The 16,214-nt window shown below is 54.9% G+C and overlaps 1 protein-coding gene across 2 annotated transcripts in view; it reads right to left on the bottom strand.

Annotated features, from left to right (window-relative positions):
• Nucleotides 1-475: 475 nt before the first annotated feature.
• Nucleotides 476-16,214, bottom strand: part of MROH2A (maestro heat like repeat family member 2A) — a 44,215-nt gene continuing 28,476 nt past the window's right edge. For both annotated transcript variants that reach the window (XM_032355236.1, XM_032355237.1), the window contains exons 26-42: nucleotides 15,529-15,624; nucleotides 13,426-13,530; nucleotides 12,195-12,318; nucleotides 11,458-11,576; nucleotides 10,480-10,632; nucleotides 9,962-10,116; nucleotides 7,918-8,077; nucleotides 7,649-7,842; nucleotides 7,174-7,311; nucleotides 6,583-6,697; nucleotides 5,312-5,458; nucleotides 5,012-5,194; nucleotides 4,339-4,494; nucleotides 2,768-2,899; nucleotides 2,016-2,118; nucleotides 1,706-1,771; nucleotides 476-1,214 (exon numbers count right to left, since the gene is read on the bottom strand). In XM_032355236.1, coding sequence (XP_032211127.1) covers nucleotides 1,093-1,214; nucleotides 1,706-1,771; nucleotides 2,016-2,118; nucleotides 2,768-2,899; nucleotides 4,339-4,494; nucleotides 5,012-5,194; nucleotides 5,312-5,458; nucleotides 6,583-6,697; nucleotides 7,174-7,311; nucleotides 7,649-7,842; nucleotides 7,918-8,077; nucleotides 9,962-10,116; nucleotides 10,480-10,632; nucleotides 11,458-11,576; nucleotides 12,195-12,318; nucleotides 13,426-13,530; nucleotides 15,529-15,624 — 2,268 coding nt within the window. In that variant the 3' untranslated portion in view covers nucleotides 476-1,092. The remainder of the gene's footprint in view (nucleotides 1,215-1,705; nucleotides 1,772-2,015; nucleotides 2,119-2,767; nucleotides 2,900-4,338; nucleotides 4,495-5,011; nucleotides 5,195-5,311; nucleotides 5,459-6,582; nucleotides 6,698-7,173; nucleotides 7,312-7,648; nucleotides 7,843-7,917; nucleotides 8,078-9,961; nucleotides 10,117-10,479; nucleotides 10,633-11,457; nucleotides 11,577-12,194; nucleotides 12,319-13,425; nucleotides 13,531-15,528; nucleotides 15,625-16,214) is intronic.

Raw genomic sequence — 16,214 nt, 5'->3', positions numbered from 1 at the left:
TTTTAGAGAAAACCTAGTCTCAGGATTAAAAATACTCTTTCATCTTGCATCTTTGCTTTTCTAATTTAGGTCCACAAACCCTCTAGAGATGTTCTGCACAGGCACGAAGGGGATAAAGCCTGGTTGTATGCCACCAAAGCTCTTTCCTCCACACCTGCCCCAAGTGACATGTCTGATCCTGCCCTAGTCGGTGGCATTTGGGTCTGTCAACATCGAGAGCTTCTCAGCACTTGGCAGGAAACACCGTCACGATTTATCCCACGGGAGCCACCAAACAACCGGAAAACCACTGTCCAGGAAGGCTTGCACACACGGATGGTTCTCTGCCCTGACCCACAGCCCTCTCCCACCAGTGGGCCCATGGTGTTGACTGCCCCGGGCGGTCATGTTGGAACAGCCCGCAGTCCCACTCTTACTGCTCAGGAGACTGCTGCCGGCGTGAGCGTCCCGAAACCTTCCCCTGCTCACCTCTCTCCCCTGCCTCGTCCTTGGATGTGGCGATCATTTCTCCTTTTTGAGCCTCAACCAAGTTCTGTTCCAGGCTCTGCTAGGTCCCTGTCCCAGCCTGTCCCGTCAGGCCCCATCGTGGGAAGAGCGAAGGTAGGCCTGATGTGGTGTCACTTCCCCGAGACACCCCCCCCCCCGTCACCCCCAGATGAGGTGGCCACTCCCCACACCTCTGCGCCCTGGCTGCAGCCCTCCTTAGTCAGCTGCCTATCGTGGTCCCTGCGCAGACGCCTCTTTTCCCTCAAGGGTCGGGTCTGGCGGGGCAGAGGCTGGACAGCAGGCTGCCTCCCCTCACTGCCTGGCTTTCAGACTGGATTCAGACACTCTCACACTCCGGGGAATCGTGGGGACTAAATTCTCCCTCTGCCCTGCTGCCTTGGCTCTGAGATGTTGTCACCTTACAATCAGAAATCTGCACTCCCAACGGTAATGGAGGTTTATTTCAAGGGGAGGGAAAAAAGGGACGCTGACGATTTTAGAACGATGTTTTTCTTAACAAACTAAATTAAAAATGTTTTGCCTCGCTGCAGTCCGGCTGTGGTTTGTCACTCCGAGGGGGCAGTTTATACTTTATATTCGAACCGTCTAGCAAAATCCTCCTGGGGAAGACAAAAGCGGCTGCTGGCTACACGTATCCAAGATTTTGAGAGTCTCCAAGGCTGCCCTGCGGACCTCGGGGTCCGAGTCGAGCTGTAGCTCCTGGAGAGCTGAGAGTGAGCACAGACAGGAGAGAATCAGGAACCGGTGAGGCTGGGCCCCCAAGCTGGTAGAAGCCCCCCCAACCAGACCTCCTGTACAGTATGGGGCTCATGCGGGCTGCAGAAGGGGGACCCCTGTGTTTGCAGCCAGACGACAGCAGGTGGAGCTGTGCCTGCACACATGTCCCCCATCCGAGCCTTTGGCTGCTTCTCCACCAGGGACAGAAAGATCACCCACAGAACCTGGGCGCCCTGTGGATCGGTTGAAGGAGTCAGGGTGGAAACATTTTGTAAATATTTGTAATGGGGAGGCTGGCAGAAGACCCGAAAGGACTCCGCACCCAACTTGTTGTCTTCCTGGAGAGCCCTCTGCAGGCTCATGCAGCCCTCTGTGCCCTGATTATACAAGGGAAGGGTCGCCTGGCTCTTCCCTGGGCGGATTCTCTAAGCTCCCCAAATGAGGTTAGTGCACTCAGTATGATTAAGTCTCCATTACTTACAATTCCTTAATGCTGGGAAGTCCAGTTTTCTCAGATGGTGTGCAGACATCTGCTTCATAATAATTCCTAAAACGAGAGCCAGTAAAATGCTCATCACGCAAATACTGGGTCAGCAAGAGAGTCTGTTTTGCCTTTTGAGATAACTGTTTAGCACTCCGCTGAAGATGCTTAATAGAGAAACGGGCAGGTGTGAAGCTACGTGGGAGAGGACACAGAGAAGGGGACTTCCACCAGAGTCTCCCCTACCCTGCTCCCTGGCTCAGGTCTGGCCCTCAATGCCCCTCCCACATCAGGAGACACGCTCACCCACCTGCCAGGTTGCAGGCAGCAATTCGGATCCTTGACAAGTTACTATTAATGTAGGTCATTGTTTCTAGTAAGAAGTTATAGAGCACGGCAGGCTTTTTCTGAGTCTGCAAAAGATGAGGGATGAACAGAACCAGGGAGGATGAGATCCTAGAGATCATTTGCTCAGAGTGTGTTCCCATCTGTCTGATGTGCAAGGGTCTTCCCAGAGAAGGCAAGTGCCCACCCCAGCATCACACAGCAGACTAGCAGCTGGACGACATAAGGACCTTCGGACCTCTGTTACATTCTGTCTGACCCAGAGAAGAGATGATATTGTCTACAAATGGAGCGGTTGTCCACTACCGTGGCCGCTGGCCACATATGGCCCTTGGGCACTTGAAATGTGCCCAGTCTGAATTAAATATGAAGAGCTTCCTGCATTTTGATGACAGTAACTCAAAAGCGTAAAATATCACATTAATACTTTATACATTGACTACATGTTGAATTGACAATGGTTTGGATCCGCTGGGTTAAATAAAATCTATTATTCAATTTGCTTTCACCTCTTTCATTTTTCTTAACATAGCTACCAGAAAACGTATGGATATGTGGCTTGCATTCTGCCTCTGTTGGACGGTGCTGGTCTTGACGTTTCATATGTGTGAGGTGAGCACAGGCTCACAGGACAGAAGTCTGTGGCCGCTGTGACCCTAAGCCCCAAGCCCCAGGGCACCCAACCTCCAACAGACCCATGGCCCTCAGCTTCCTCACCAGGATGGAGCACAGCGTTGTCTGGAAAACAGTCATCCCATCAGCCTCACTGCTGTCCCTTTGGCCCGAGCTGCTTTCCAGGGCCTTCCAGCCCCAGAAGTGCACACACTGAAACATGGTGGCCATACAGGCCTGGAGAGACACCAGGCAGAGGATGGAGGAAGGGTGTCAGGTAGACCAAGGGGACTCCCATGGTCTGAGGGTGGGGCGGTGGATGACAGGGCTGACGTTCCACCGATAGGCCAGTGGGCAGCCCCGGAAAAGCCTCAGGAGGCCACAGAAGGGGACCTGGGACCAGATCCCTGCCACCCTATACAGTGTCTGGTGTGCATTTAGGGAAAAAGCCCTGGAGACAGATGCAGCCTCAGCAGCCCAGCCTGGGACCTGCCCCTCCAGGACACTGGGGTCAGGAGCCTCGCAGGGACCGGTAGCACCAGGGTGAGCTTTCTCAGCCCCAGACCCTCTCTGAGCACTGCAGCAACCAGGCCCCTGGCCTCTGGCCTCCAGCCTCCAGCGGGGACGGGCCACTGGAGACTGGGGGGCAGGGCGAGGCCGGGCTATCTATTCCCCAGGGACAGGAGTGGCAGCAGTGTGCCTGGGACCCCGGCCACGTGGTCCTCCTGCTCCGGCCCTCTTGGCTGTTCCTTCCTTAAACCCTCCGGTCCCCTTCCTAAGTGTGCCTTCCCGGAAGCACGCCCCCCACAGGACTGTTGCTGTGACAACTTACAACAGTATGAGCCAGTGATGGATTTGTGAGGAAAGCACCTCTGAGAGGTGACAGCAGGTGGCCTGCGTTATCAGGATCCCCGAGGTAGAGCAAGAGGCGGGAGTGATGCCCTCCCCGACCTACGGGTACCACCACGCCACCCTGCCCTGCATGGACCCCCACAGGATTCTTGGGACCCCAGAACCGGAGGCCAAGGTGCTAGTTGAGCATGAGCAGCTGGGTACACCGCAGCTCACTGGGAGACGGAAGAACGACCCCTCGGCTCAGCCCCCTCCCCGCTCCCCCCCAGTCCACACAGGAAGGTGAGGAGAGAGAAGACAGAGGTGAGGGTCAGGAGCCTGCAGGGGGTGAGGGTCAGCCATCAGATGGGCGGGAGCTGTGGGAGGAGCTTGAAGCAGCGGGGGAGCTGGGCCTCCATAGGGAGGAGAACCTCGGTGTGCAGGGCCAGGGCAGGCACCCCTCCCCTCACTGCCCCCAGTAGCCCCAGCTCCGGCCTGCCCCACAGGGAGCCACTGAGGAGGGATTTAAGGTGAGTTTTAAGCTTGTGTTTTAAGGGTGTGAGTCATCACAGGATATCAAACTGTAGAATCCACTGGAAGAGAAGGCAGATGGGGCAGAGGATGCTGGCAGGCAGCCACTGGAGAAGAAAGCTACGCCATGTGCCCCTACCGAGCGGAGACACCTCCGTAAGCTAGTCTACGGGTCATCTGAACGGCCCCCTCCCCAGTCTGGCATGAGGAAAGGGGTTGATGGAGAGAGGCAAGGGAGAGACCCCCTCGCACATTCTCCTTTGGGAGCCAGAGGTCCCCACACTTTGGGACACAGAGAGGAGGGTGTGTCTGACCTGGGCTGCATCTGAGCAGGGGTCCTGGCAGTGCAGCATGAGGGTGATCCAAGCTTTCTTCACTTCCTCCTTGAAGAAGTGCTTCTTGGAAATCCTGACCACCTTCGCCAGCTTCCCGAACAGGACGAAGGCTTTCAAACGCAACAGCTCGCTCTCCTATGGCCGAGATGCACAAGCGAGTCCTCAAATTCGGGAAGCAAGAAGCCCAGCAAAGCCCCAGCTGCTCTCTGTGGACCCTTCCAGTCACCTTGGCCCCTGCAAAGGCTTCTGAGACATTCCACCAGGATGGAGGCTCACCTGCAGGGCTCTTGGGACCGGGTGCCATTCTGGGGCCTGTGACCTAGTCTTGCCCAGAGGAGGGCTGTGTCAGATGTGAGGGCACACCGCCACCCAGCAGGGGCCCAAAGAACATCTGTAGGCTGCAAGGAATTCTGGGGAGAAGCTCACACCCTAACAGGAGGGGAGGGGTCCCATGAGTCCTAGAGCAAGGGTTTCTGGTGTCTTTCACAAGATCCCACCATCAGCTAATGGATGCGTGGGCACAGGCAGACCTGTAGTCCCTTCTGTCCCACAGGAGAAGAAGGGTTCAGATGTTGGCTGAGGAGGCATTTGGGGAACACCACCCCCCATACCCGGAAGGCCAGGGGCTAGCTAGGTGATCGTCTAGACTCACGTTGTCAAAGAAGGCCCTGCACTGCTCGCAGATGATGCTGAATGAGGACCCCAGGTCCCCCTCTCGGAGCTCAGCCAGGATCTTGGCCAGGGCCTCCATGCCCTCGGAGGCCACACTGGAGTTCACGGGCTCCCGCAAGGAGTCCAGACATTTCTCCAGCAAAAGCTTCCGGTACTGCCTCACCTGGGGGAATGGGGGGATGGCGAGGAGCTTCAGTCCCCGCCTGGTCTGCCAACACCGGACCCTCAGCCCACCAGGCCCTGCACACTGGGCCCCTGGGCTCAGGGTCAGGAGCAGCACCTTCTTGGGGGCACCAAGGGCCATGTTGCCGAGGGCACGCAGCGAGAGCACCCTCAGAGCCTCGTCCTCCTGGTCCGCGCCCTTCTCTAGCGTTAACACTGTGGGTTTCAACAGCTTCTCCTGGTACAGAACCGGGTCACTCATGAACTAGAAAAGAGAACTTTGTGACCGCTGTGCCCCTTGTGGGCTCCTTTCTCAGCCACAAGACAGGACGTGGGACTAGATCCAATGCACAGAGCAGTGTCTGTGAATAAGAGAGGACCTGGAGCCCCAGCTGCCCAGGACCAACCCCGGCTCCTCCTGCCTGCCAGTGGAGGCCCCTGGCCAGTCGCTTGGAACCCCTCTGAGCTCAGCCTCCCCACCCGCGAGAAGGGGCTGACACCAGAGCCTGCCTCACAGGGCTGTGGCGAGGCTCCTTAAGGAAATATGTGGGGAAAGCCTCAGAAGAGTGACCTATAGGAATACGTTTGCTCGGTTGACCTGACAGAGCAGCTCTCACAAGCCAGAACCCAGGCCCCTGGGTCCCAGCAGCAGCACAAACTTCATTCGTCGGGGACCCAGAAAGTCACAGCCAGCCCAGCACTCAAGGTGTCAGGACCTTGGGCCAAGAGGGACGTCTCTGGCATGCATGTGTGTGTGAGTGTGTGTGTGTGTGTGTGTGTGTGTGCATGTGCACAAGTATGCACATTTTAAATAAACCTAAAGAAAACTAAACACCAAATTGGTGGCCCCAAAATGGCCCCCTTTACAGAAAATGTTTGCCGACCCCATACTAGGAGGATGTTGGCTCCTAAGCCCTATTGGGAATCATGCAGCCAACACAAGTTTTCCTGAAAGTTTTCTGGCCAATTCCCTCAGGACGCTTTAAGAGCCTCAGTTGCTCTGGAGGGCCGCTGGGGCCCAGGGGCCGTCACCCCCGTTCCTGGCTTTCTTGCCTGGCAAAACCTCGTCAAGCCCTTCCTATAAGATCTTCCCCAGCACCATCGACCCCAGCAAGAGCCAAGGTGCCCTCCTCTGGGCCCCTGGGTGAGGCCGGCACTCAGCACAGCACACCTCTCTTTGCTGTGCACCCCAGGTCTCGGGACCCCTTTCCCCACAGTGCACACACCCTGACTCACCCATGTCCCTGGTGGGGGTTGGACAGTCGCCTGACCTTGTCTCAGATGCCCCTCAGAGCCTGGGCTCCTTTCCCTGAGAGGAGCCAGGGTAGGGAGTTGGGGGAAGCAGCAGCCCGCCCCAGCTCGCCCGGCCCTCCATGCCCCGAGCCTCACCTCCACACAGACCGCCGTGCTGCTGACGCGACAGCTGAGGACATCCGAGTCCATGCCTCTGAGCACCAGCTCTGCCAGCCGCTGCCTATACCCCTCCACGCTCCGCAGGCACCCCCTGCAGGGGGAATGCAGCCAAGGGGCGGGGAGGTCCTCTCAGTCGCTGCCCTGCACAGCTGTTCTGGGGGTGCACACCCAGGGACACATCCTTTAACCTCTCCGAGTCTCCCCTCCTCGCCAGGGGAGGTTTGGTCAGGATGTCGCTAGAGTACCAACTTTTCATGATTTTTTTATACAAAGGGACCAGAATGAGGGCCACTCAGGAGTGACCAGGCCCCAGGAAGTAGCTCTCACTCTGGCCCAGCTTGGAAGCCTGGTGTGGCCTTGAGGGAGCTCTACCCTGCCTCTGACCTCACGTCTCCTGTTTTGGAGCAAAGATTCCTTCGCCCTACTTGCTGTCATCCCAGAGTCTGGAACATGGGTCAACTTGGCAATCCCTCAGAAGCCAGCACTCCACTGTAATCTAGACCTTCCAGCAAGAAGGCGGTGGCCCTGTGAGTCCCACGGCCCAGGCCTGGGAGGAGGGGTGCCCACCTGGCCAGCAGGCCCACGCCTTGCAGAAACGTGGAGCTGCTCTGCAGGAGGGCCCACACACCCTGCTCCTCCAGGCTGTGAACCAGCTGCTCACTGCTGAGTCTTCTGAACAACAGCTGCATGCACTTGATCGTGATCCTGGAAGAAGGTGGGACGCTAGCCTGATGAAGCTGCCCCGTGGAGGGCAAACACTGCACCCAGGTCAGAGGAACAGGGGTCCCCGCGCCTATTGGGCCCAGCTCAAGGAGCTAAGGGCAATCACGTGAGAGAGTGGGTCTGCAAACAATGAAAACCACACTGTGTTGGGCTCATGGGAGGGAAGGTTGTAAGATCTGTTTCCAGAAACTTCTCTCCACTAGGAGAAGACCACAAGGCCTCTTGGTAGAGGTGACTCTTAGGATCCTTGACTTCACAGAGGCAGCGTCCAGCTCAGGCCCACTGCCCTGCACCCCACACCCCTTCCCCCCGAGAGCACCTGTGCAGGTTGATCTCCTCGGGCAACGTCCCCGAGTGGACCAGTCTCCATGTCTTCAGGACAGGCGATGCAGCCTCTGGCCCCTGGTTGCTGCTGAGCTGCAGCAGGAGGGTGTAGACAAGGTCTGGGAAGAGATCCAGGAGCTTGTCGTCCATGTCCGTCTTCTGGATCAGGAGGTGGATGGCGCACAGCGTCTGTAGGGAGGTCGAGGTGTCAGGGCTCCTCCTCGGAGCCCCCGAAGGGCCCTGGGGTCTGCCCCTGTGACTCACCATCAGCGGATCCACTGCGGCCAGGCGCCAGATGTCTGCCTTGGACGTGGGGTTGGCCCTGGGGGTGAACCTCACCTGCAGCCGGCCCATCAGCCCATGGAGCATCGTCCGGGAGAAGGGCACGTTCTCGGCCACAGCCAGCCACACCTCCGTCAGGTGGCTAACCAAAGACAGGAGAGAAGGACTGTGGGACCCCGCCTTGGGTCCTGGCAGGTTAAGAGCCTTTGGCCCCCCAGGCAGCCCTCTGCATAGGGGTTAGACTCTGGTGCCTGAACCTCAGGGAGGCGGAGGGCATGGCCCAGGTCTGTGACTCTATGCTCAGTTCCCTTCCTCTGCCCCGGCACCCTCGGACCCTGCGGCCCCACTGCCGGGTGACCTCAGAGGTCCCCACCCGGCCTCCTATGTGATGCCTTCATATATATACATCCAGCAACAGCTGCCAACTACCCAGTTCATCCCACTGGTCCTAAGCAGCCCCTCCCCCTCCCAACACACCCTTGAGGAAGGTGCTTTTAGCTCCGTGGCCCACAGAAGAGGAAGGGGGGCCTGTAGCGGTTAGGGGCCAGAGGGCAGTTTGAAGTGGCACCCCCATCCCCAAGCCCAGGCCTGTGGCTCTGCTGAGAAGGGACAATCTGCAGGACAGTGACCTCATGAGCCCCATGTGCATAGGTACAGGGGAGTGGGAGGCTGGGGGGTCTGAAGGGCCAAAGAACCAAGTCCACTGAGATCAAATCGAGCAAGGACAGGTGTGTCCAGCCTCTGTGAATCCACAAAACCAAATGCACAAGGGCGGGGAGTAGAGTTTTTTCAGGGAGACATGCGGGGGGCACCTGCTGGCAGGAACCAAATGGAAGGTGGGCCCATGAGCTCACCAGCAACCACTTCTCATAAAGAAGCCATCAGGGTGTAAGGAAACAAAAAAGCAGGACCTCAGCCTGCAACAGCAAGAAACAACCACGGGAGCCTGGGGAAGCCAAGGTCCACCGTCCCCAGGGCCCTGGCCATGGACCCCCAGCCACAGATGCTGTCAGGTGAGGACAGGGCTTGCTCTGAGCCCCCAAGCTTAGGTCAATGTGTTACACAGTGGGAGCTAACCAATGCAGTGACAGCCAGCGCCACCCGGCCACCAAGACCACCAGCCTGACGGAGGCCATGCAGCATTCTGTCCCCCACCCCAGCGCCGCTCTGAAAGCCACTAACCCCCCCACATCAAGCAATCCACACTGTCCTCCCTTCTGATGAGAAAGCAGAGCCAGGCCTGCATTTCACATGGGGCAGCCCTTGAGGTTCCTGACCTGCGGCCTCTCTGCTCGTGTCACAGCACGCTGAGTGAGTCTGCCGCCTCTCCCTCCCCCAACAGTCTCAAGGCTCTTCCTTTGCTCTGCAGCCTCAGCTGACCTAGGGACAGCTGCCCACCCCTCTCTGTGCCCTCCCTACGGAGTCCTGGCCCCATCCCAAACACACTCCCCCAGGCCGGTGAGGTCCCACGGACTGCCTGTGTGACACGGTGACAGAGACCCAGAAACTCAGCAGTCTGAAGATCACCCCAAGAAGCGGGGGGTAGGGCGGGGTGCTTTAACAGGAGGCCACCTAAGGGGCACCTGGACTTCCCCTCTCAGGGCCGCATGTGGAAGGGAAGAGGGACAGAGTGGAGCTCATCCAGAGGCCTGCTCAGGTCTTGGTGATCACGTTCTCGGTGTATCCTGAGGAAGCCCAAACTTGGGAGGGGGCCCAGAGATCTGACCTCTGCAGGGAATGGAAGGGCTGCTGTGGGTAGAGTCCTAAGGGGATGACCAGGACATGTGAGAAGCCACAGGATCTGACTCCAGCTCCAGAGAAGGGAAATGTGATGCTGGGGCTGCCGGTCCATGGTTCCCCGAGGCCGTACATCCCCAACAGGAGCTGCAGGGAGGGGGTCGGGCCCAGCCCCAGTTTGTTCCCAGCGCTGCTCGAGGGCCCCGTCCTCCGGGACATATCCGTGGTGGTGAGGTGGGCCTGGTCTGGGGTGCGAAGGGGAATGTGGCTCCCTGGACAGGGCACTCACCTCTCCATGGGCAGGGGCTGTCTCAGGAGCGCCGTGAGGACGGTCTCCTGGTGGTAGTGCGCCAGCAGGAGGGTGCCCTCGATGAGGGGGCGCCGCACCTCCAGGTGATCCACCACGGGCAGCTGGACCAAGACGGCACCCAGGATCTCGGCCACCTGGGGAGGGGCGGGCATCACCGGCACAGCCTAGACGCCCATGGCCCGCTGCCCTCGCACACCCGCTGCCTGCACACCCCATCCCCAGTGCATCCTTTGGTCTGTTCCTAGATTTGATCCGGTTTTCTGTATGGGAGGAAGTACGCTCCAAGAAAATGGCCACGGGCCTCTAGTCCACTCTCCACTTACTAACAGGGCCACCTCCCACGTTTCTTTCTCCTTTTAGAACTCCACTTCCTCCTCCAAACAACCAAGGGTTTAGGAAGCCCTTCTCAGCAAGTGTGCTGAGCCCTTGCTTGTCCCTCTAGCCTGGGTATACTGGACAGCACGACACCCTAAGTGGCCCAGCCACGGCTCTGCCACCTTGTCCTCCAGCTCCTTGGCCCGCATCTGGAGGAAGGTGCCTATCCAGGTGACGGAGGCCTTATCGTGCTGTAGGTCCATGGCCCCGATGTTCTCACAGAGCTTCTGGATGAGTGAGACCACCTCATCGCAGTTAAATTGCATGCAAGCCACCTAGGACCAGAGCAGACCACAGCTGGGATCCAGCTCTTTGCCCCAGCCCGTCACCACTGACAACCCCCGTTCTTCTGCCTCACACCACGGCCCAGCCCAAGGCCTCCACTGTCTCTCAGACCACTGCAGGGGCTTCCTCCCCGCATCCTTGCCCAGCATCTCACACCAGCCCAATCGCCAATCTTCTCGGGACGTCACTCCTCTACCTCAAAGACTCAGAGCTCAGCTTGGCTTTCCAAGGCTTCTGGCATGTGCCCCCAAACTCTCCTACACCTCTCTCCCCTGGCACCGCCCACCCCACTGAACCCTGCTCAGGAAGCTCCCCCAAAACGTTCCCCATCCTGTCTCTACTGCCCTGCAGCCCTCACTCGAAGTGCACCCTGAGCCAATCACCCTGAAGCATCCTCCCACCGCCCATAAGCCCCCTGCTTCAGAAAGCTGTCTTTGCCCCGCCCCCATCCCCAAGGCAGAAGTCACTCAGCCCCTCAGCCGAGTTTGTGTGGCTCTGGGCATTCAGCCCTTAGTGTGCCGGTGTGTGGTATCTGTGCAAGGCTCTGTGTTTAATTCCCTCTGGGCCCCTCCTCCCCCAGTGGCAGGCGGGGCCTATTAAGTACCTACTACATGCCAGGCACCACGGTAGGGATCTTTCATATTGTAGGTCCTTTAGGTACAGAGGGCATGAGTTGGACCAAAATCCACAGGGACTGTAACCTCCAGAGAAAGAGGAAGGCTGCCTGGCCAGAATGAGCAAAGTCCCATGCCCCAGAGATGGTCCGGGCGCCAGAGTGCAGCCCAGGAGCCCACCCCTCCTTCCCAGCTCATCACCTTGGCAATCCTAGAAGACGCACTGAAAATCTTCTCCACATCCAAGCTCTGGAGATCCTCCTTACATTTTGCAAGCTCCAGCTCCTTGGAAGGGCCCCATGAGGAGCAGGTCTGGCTTGCTATTGGGAATATAATTTTAGACACTAGATTTAGACATTAGATCTAAAATATGATTTTAGATCAGAAGGACAAAGGGCCCATCCACAGGCCACATCGGGGTGGCCTCCTGGCCTGGCCCACAGGGCTACCTGGCTCTGCAGGCCTGAACCACACTTCAGTTTTTGGACATTCCATCCCTTCTTGTCTTTGCTCTCATTGCCCTTTCCCTCCAAACCACCTCTACACACAGCTCAGATGCCTGCTTTTCAGGAAGCCACCAGCCACCAAGCCAGAGGCGAGGTCTCCCACTTTGAAGGTTACCATCCTGCATTCGCCTCTCAGCTCATCTCTGGCCACTTCTGTGTCCTTGGTATCTGTGAGCTGATCTTTTCCCAGTGAGGTCCCTTAGTACACAGGACATGCCCTCAGTGAGCTGTGCCAAACCAGTGAGCCTCTCCTTCTAGAAACTTCCATGGTTTCTGAGCGAGCTCTGCACCCTCTCCACCATCTCTACTGATCACCCTTGTTTGTTTACACAGAGAGGCCATGCTCCCCCCCAGGATAGTCCCACGGCTGACACCCCTGCTGTCAGACCTCCCCCTCAACCTCAATGTCCTGATTTCTCACCCTCCCCATACCATGAAGGTCCAGCAGGCTGGCCAGGACACTCATGGAGGCCATGCGGGTTCTTCTGTGGGAGTCACAGGTACAAGGGGCGATGAGTCCAACCAGCGTGCCAAACTGCCCCAGCTTCAGGGGGATCTGAGGGACAGGAGACTTCAAGGCTCACATCCTGTGTCCACTCACACACACACCTGGTGCTGCCCAGGGGCAGCGTCACTGGAAGCCAGAGAGAGTGAGCCCTGCTGGAAAACACCCCATCGGGGCCCCTAGAGACTCAGCAGGCAGGCCAGGACTGGAGGAGTCTGGCTCAGGACTTGGCCCTCTGGCTGCAGGCCCAGGTTCCCTATCAGCACACCTGCCCTGTTCCTGTAACTGAGCCCTGGGTTCAAATCTGGCCTCCCCAGCTCACTAGCTCTGTTATCCGGGCAGGGTTCTGAGTCTCACACCCTCATGCTCCTCATCTGTAAAGGGGAGAAAATCACAGTGCTTCCTCTTCCAGGAGATGTGGAGAATCATTCTGGAGAATCCAGACGATGCCTTCAGCACAGTGCTTGGCCCCAAACCTAGCATGAGTCTAGGGTCTGGCCTCGCTTTGCGGGGCTCAGACCTCCACCTGAATGCTGCCTCCAGTCCACCAGGGGTGCACCTCATCTTGTTCTCACCATGCACCAGTCCCCTGACCTGAGGCAGTCACCAGACCCCAAACCCCATGCCCCAGGGATCCCATCCTCCCCATGCCATCACTGAAAGCCAAGCCATCAGAGAGCATGAGGCCAACAAAGGAACCATGAGATGTCTCATTGAGCCAGGTCAGAGAGTTAATCAACAAAAACACCTCATTGCTTTTCCAAGTTTCATGATGTTTACAGCACTTGCCAAACTTTGTAGAACTTGTAATTTCTTAGTAGTTTACTGAGTAGATAGTCACTTTCGTAACCAATGGGATATTCATAAGTGTGTGTTCTTCTTCTTAAACAGGGCCCTCACTGCTGAATGAGCCTCAGGCCCCACCAGACTTGGATCCATGCTGAGCCACGGTCCGTCCCTCTCTTGCAGCCCAGAGCTCAGGGCTAGTTCCTCGTGGGGCCTCCTCTGTCATTCCCAAACAAGAGAGCCTCTTTCCAAGGGACTCTTCAGGGAACAGAATTTGATTTCAGAAGTGTTCCCTCTTCTCATAAATAGAGACAGAAAATTTTTGTGGGTGCCAGAGCTACAGGCTAGGGGATCAGGGGCTCAGGGACTCACACAGACACCGATGCTTTGCACGTAGATCTGCATGAGATGAAGGTGGAGGTTCATGGCCTTCTCCCGCTCCCCTTCTTTCTCTGACAAGATCCACTTTTCCAGAAGCTATAGGTAAGAGCCCAGAACACAGAATGGACAATTAAAACCCCAAGGCCAGCCTTTCCTGGCCAACTATTGGTTGCCTGATCTCTCCACTCAAAGTCTGACTTTCAGGGGTGTAGGGTGGCTCTGGACACTTCTGGTTCTCATTCCAGGAACCCTCATGAGGGACATGAAGCTGTGGGCAGAAAGGGTATCCCCACTATCCTCACCAAGATGGCGCCTGGCTGCTGTCTTTGGCCCTACTCCAAATGTTTGCCTGCAGGTCAAAGTCCAAGAGCGTAGCCTGCCTTGCACTCCAGGGCCTAGATGTTCTTGTGCATAGTAACAGAGCTTAACAACACATGAAGCAAAACTACTACAACTGAAGAAGAAAGAAACAAATCCACAGCAAGAGTCAGAAATTTCAGTACCTCTTTTTTAGAAACTCACGGAAGAAGACAGAAAATCAGGAAAGACAGGAAAAATTTGAACAGCACTACCAACCAACTTGGCCTGATACTTATGAACACTCCATCCAACACAGTACACACATATACACAGAACACTCTCCAAGATAGACCATACTGTGCAAACAACTAAGTCTGGGTTGATTTAAAAGGATTCAGATTATACAAAGTGTGTCCTCAGACCACACTGGGTTTAAGTTGAGAATCAAAAACAGGAAGACCTCTGGAAAATCTTCAACCATTGGGAAGTTCTAAACCCATGGGTTAAAAAAGGAATCAGAAGAGAAAGTAAAATGTACTTTGAATGGAAACAAAAGGAGAATACAATATATGAATATTTGTAAGATACAGCAGCAAAAAACAATCAGTAAACTCATACTATCTGCTCCTGATCACAAGACTTATTGTAATGTTACAGTAATCAAGATGGGATGACACTGGTGTAAAGATAGACAAATACATCAATGAAACAGAAGAAATGACAGCAATAGACCCACAAGTACATGGTCAGTTGATTTTTGACAAAGACTCAAGGATAATTCAATGAAGAAAAGTCTTTCCAACAAATAGTACTGGTACAACTGGTTGCTGTACATAAACAAACAAACAAACAAACAAACTTCGATCCATACCTCACAACACATACAAAACTTAACTCAAAATATATCCTAGACTTTCTTGTTAAACCTGAAACTACAGTCTCTTAAAAAAGAATCTTTGTGACCTTAGGTTAGGCACAGATTTCTTAGAACGTCAAAACTATGATCCATAAAAGAAAACAAATGGTAAATTAGACTTTGTCAACATTTTAAAACTTCTGTTCTTCAAAAGACACATGAAATAAATGGAAACACAAGTCACAGACTGGGGGGAAATATTTGTAAATCATGTATCTGTCAAGGACTTGTATTCAGAATACATAAAACCTCTGAAAACTCAATAATAAGAAAGCAAATGGCCCAATTAAAAAGCAACTAGCCATACCTTTCAAAAATGCCAAGATTGTGGAAAATAAAAGAAAACTGGGGAATTGTTCCAGATTTAAGGAGATTACAGAGACATGGAAGTAAATGCACTGTGTAACCCAACTTAGATCCTGGATTGGGAAAAGTCACTATAAAGGATATTACTGGGACAATTCATGAAATTTGAATATTAGCCAGAGATTAGAATATAGCATTGTATCAACATTACAATTCCTGATTTAATCATTGCACTGTTATACACGAAGGTGAGGTGTTCTTGTTCTTGATGTCTGCAACTAACTCTCCATGCTTCAAGAAGTGTGTGTGTGTAAAATAAGAAAAAGAAGGGAAGAGGATGAGAGGAAAAGAAAATGGAACAAACTATTAAGAACTGTGACCCTGGATGAAGGGTACATAGGAGTTCTTTGTTCTATTCTTGCAACTTTATAGTATATCTGAAATTTTACTAAAATAAAATTATTGAAGCAATCTTAACACATACCCCTGTTTTCCACAGACTCTGGACCTCACACCAGCTCTCTGAGAGGGGTGGCCATCCCTAGTTCCTGGCCCTCTACCGAGGAACTCACGTGTACCATCTCCTGCAGCCCCTTGGGGTCCAGCTGCCTCTGCATAAGACCCTCCATCAACTGCTCCAAGGCATGCTTCGCATTCGCATACAGGGTCTATGGCCAAGAGAGGGGAGCACCGGGCAGCAATGAGGGGGTGTGCGCAGCCACCCACCACGACTCTGCAATGATCCATGCCACGGTTGAGAAGTATGAGGTGGTCTGAAAATCACCCTTTTACTTCTGCTCAGACTGGGTCATTTATACCTATAGTCTCATGTGACATATGAGACAATCTCTGAAGAAGAACCCATTTTACAAAGGAGGAAACTGAACCCCCAGAGTCCAGTTCTTCTGACTCCTCATCCAGGACCAGGACCTTAAGGCTGAGATGGCTACCTGTCCACAAAAGGTCTGTCTTCCTTCTCCACATTATTGCTGGGAAACAGCCATCCAGTCAGGAACTGCATTTCCCAGAAACTCTTTCATCTAGGCATACCATGTGACTATGTCCTGGCCAATCAAAGTGAGAAGCATGGCTCATAAATCCTCCATATTCTTTCTCTTCCTCTCCAGGGTGGATATCAGTACCCACAAGGGAACTTGAGCCACGCACTGAAGATAGTCAGGCTTCTATTAGCCAGGTTCCCCCAAAGAAGCAGCTCCATCTCCACCCCCACTGCCAACTGGACTTTACCTGAGTGAGA

This window comes from Mustela erminea, chromosome 8 (genome assembly GCF_009829155.1).
Source record: "Mustela erminea isolate mMusErm1 chromosome 8, mMusErm1.Pri, whole genome shotgun sequence".
In the NCBI taxonomy this organism is placed as follows: Eukaryota; Metazoa; Chordata; class Mammalia; order Carnivora; family Mustelidae; genus Mustela; species Mustela erminea.
This window is presented reverse-complemented; position numbering and strand designations above follow the sequence as displayed.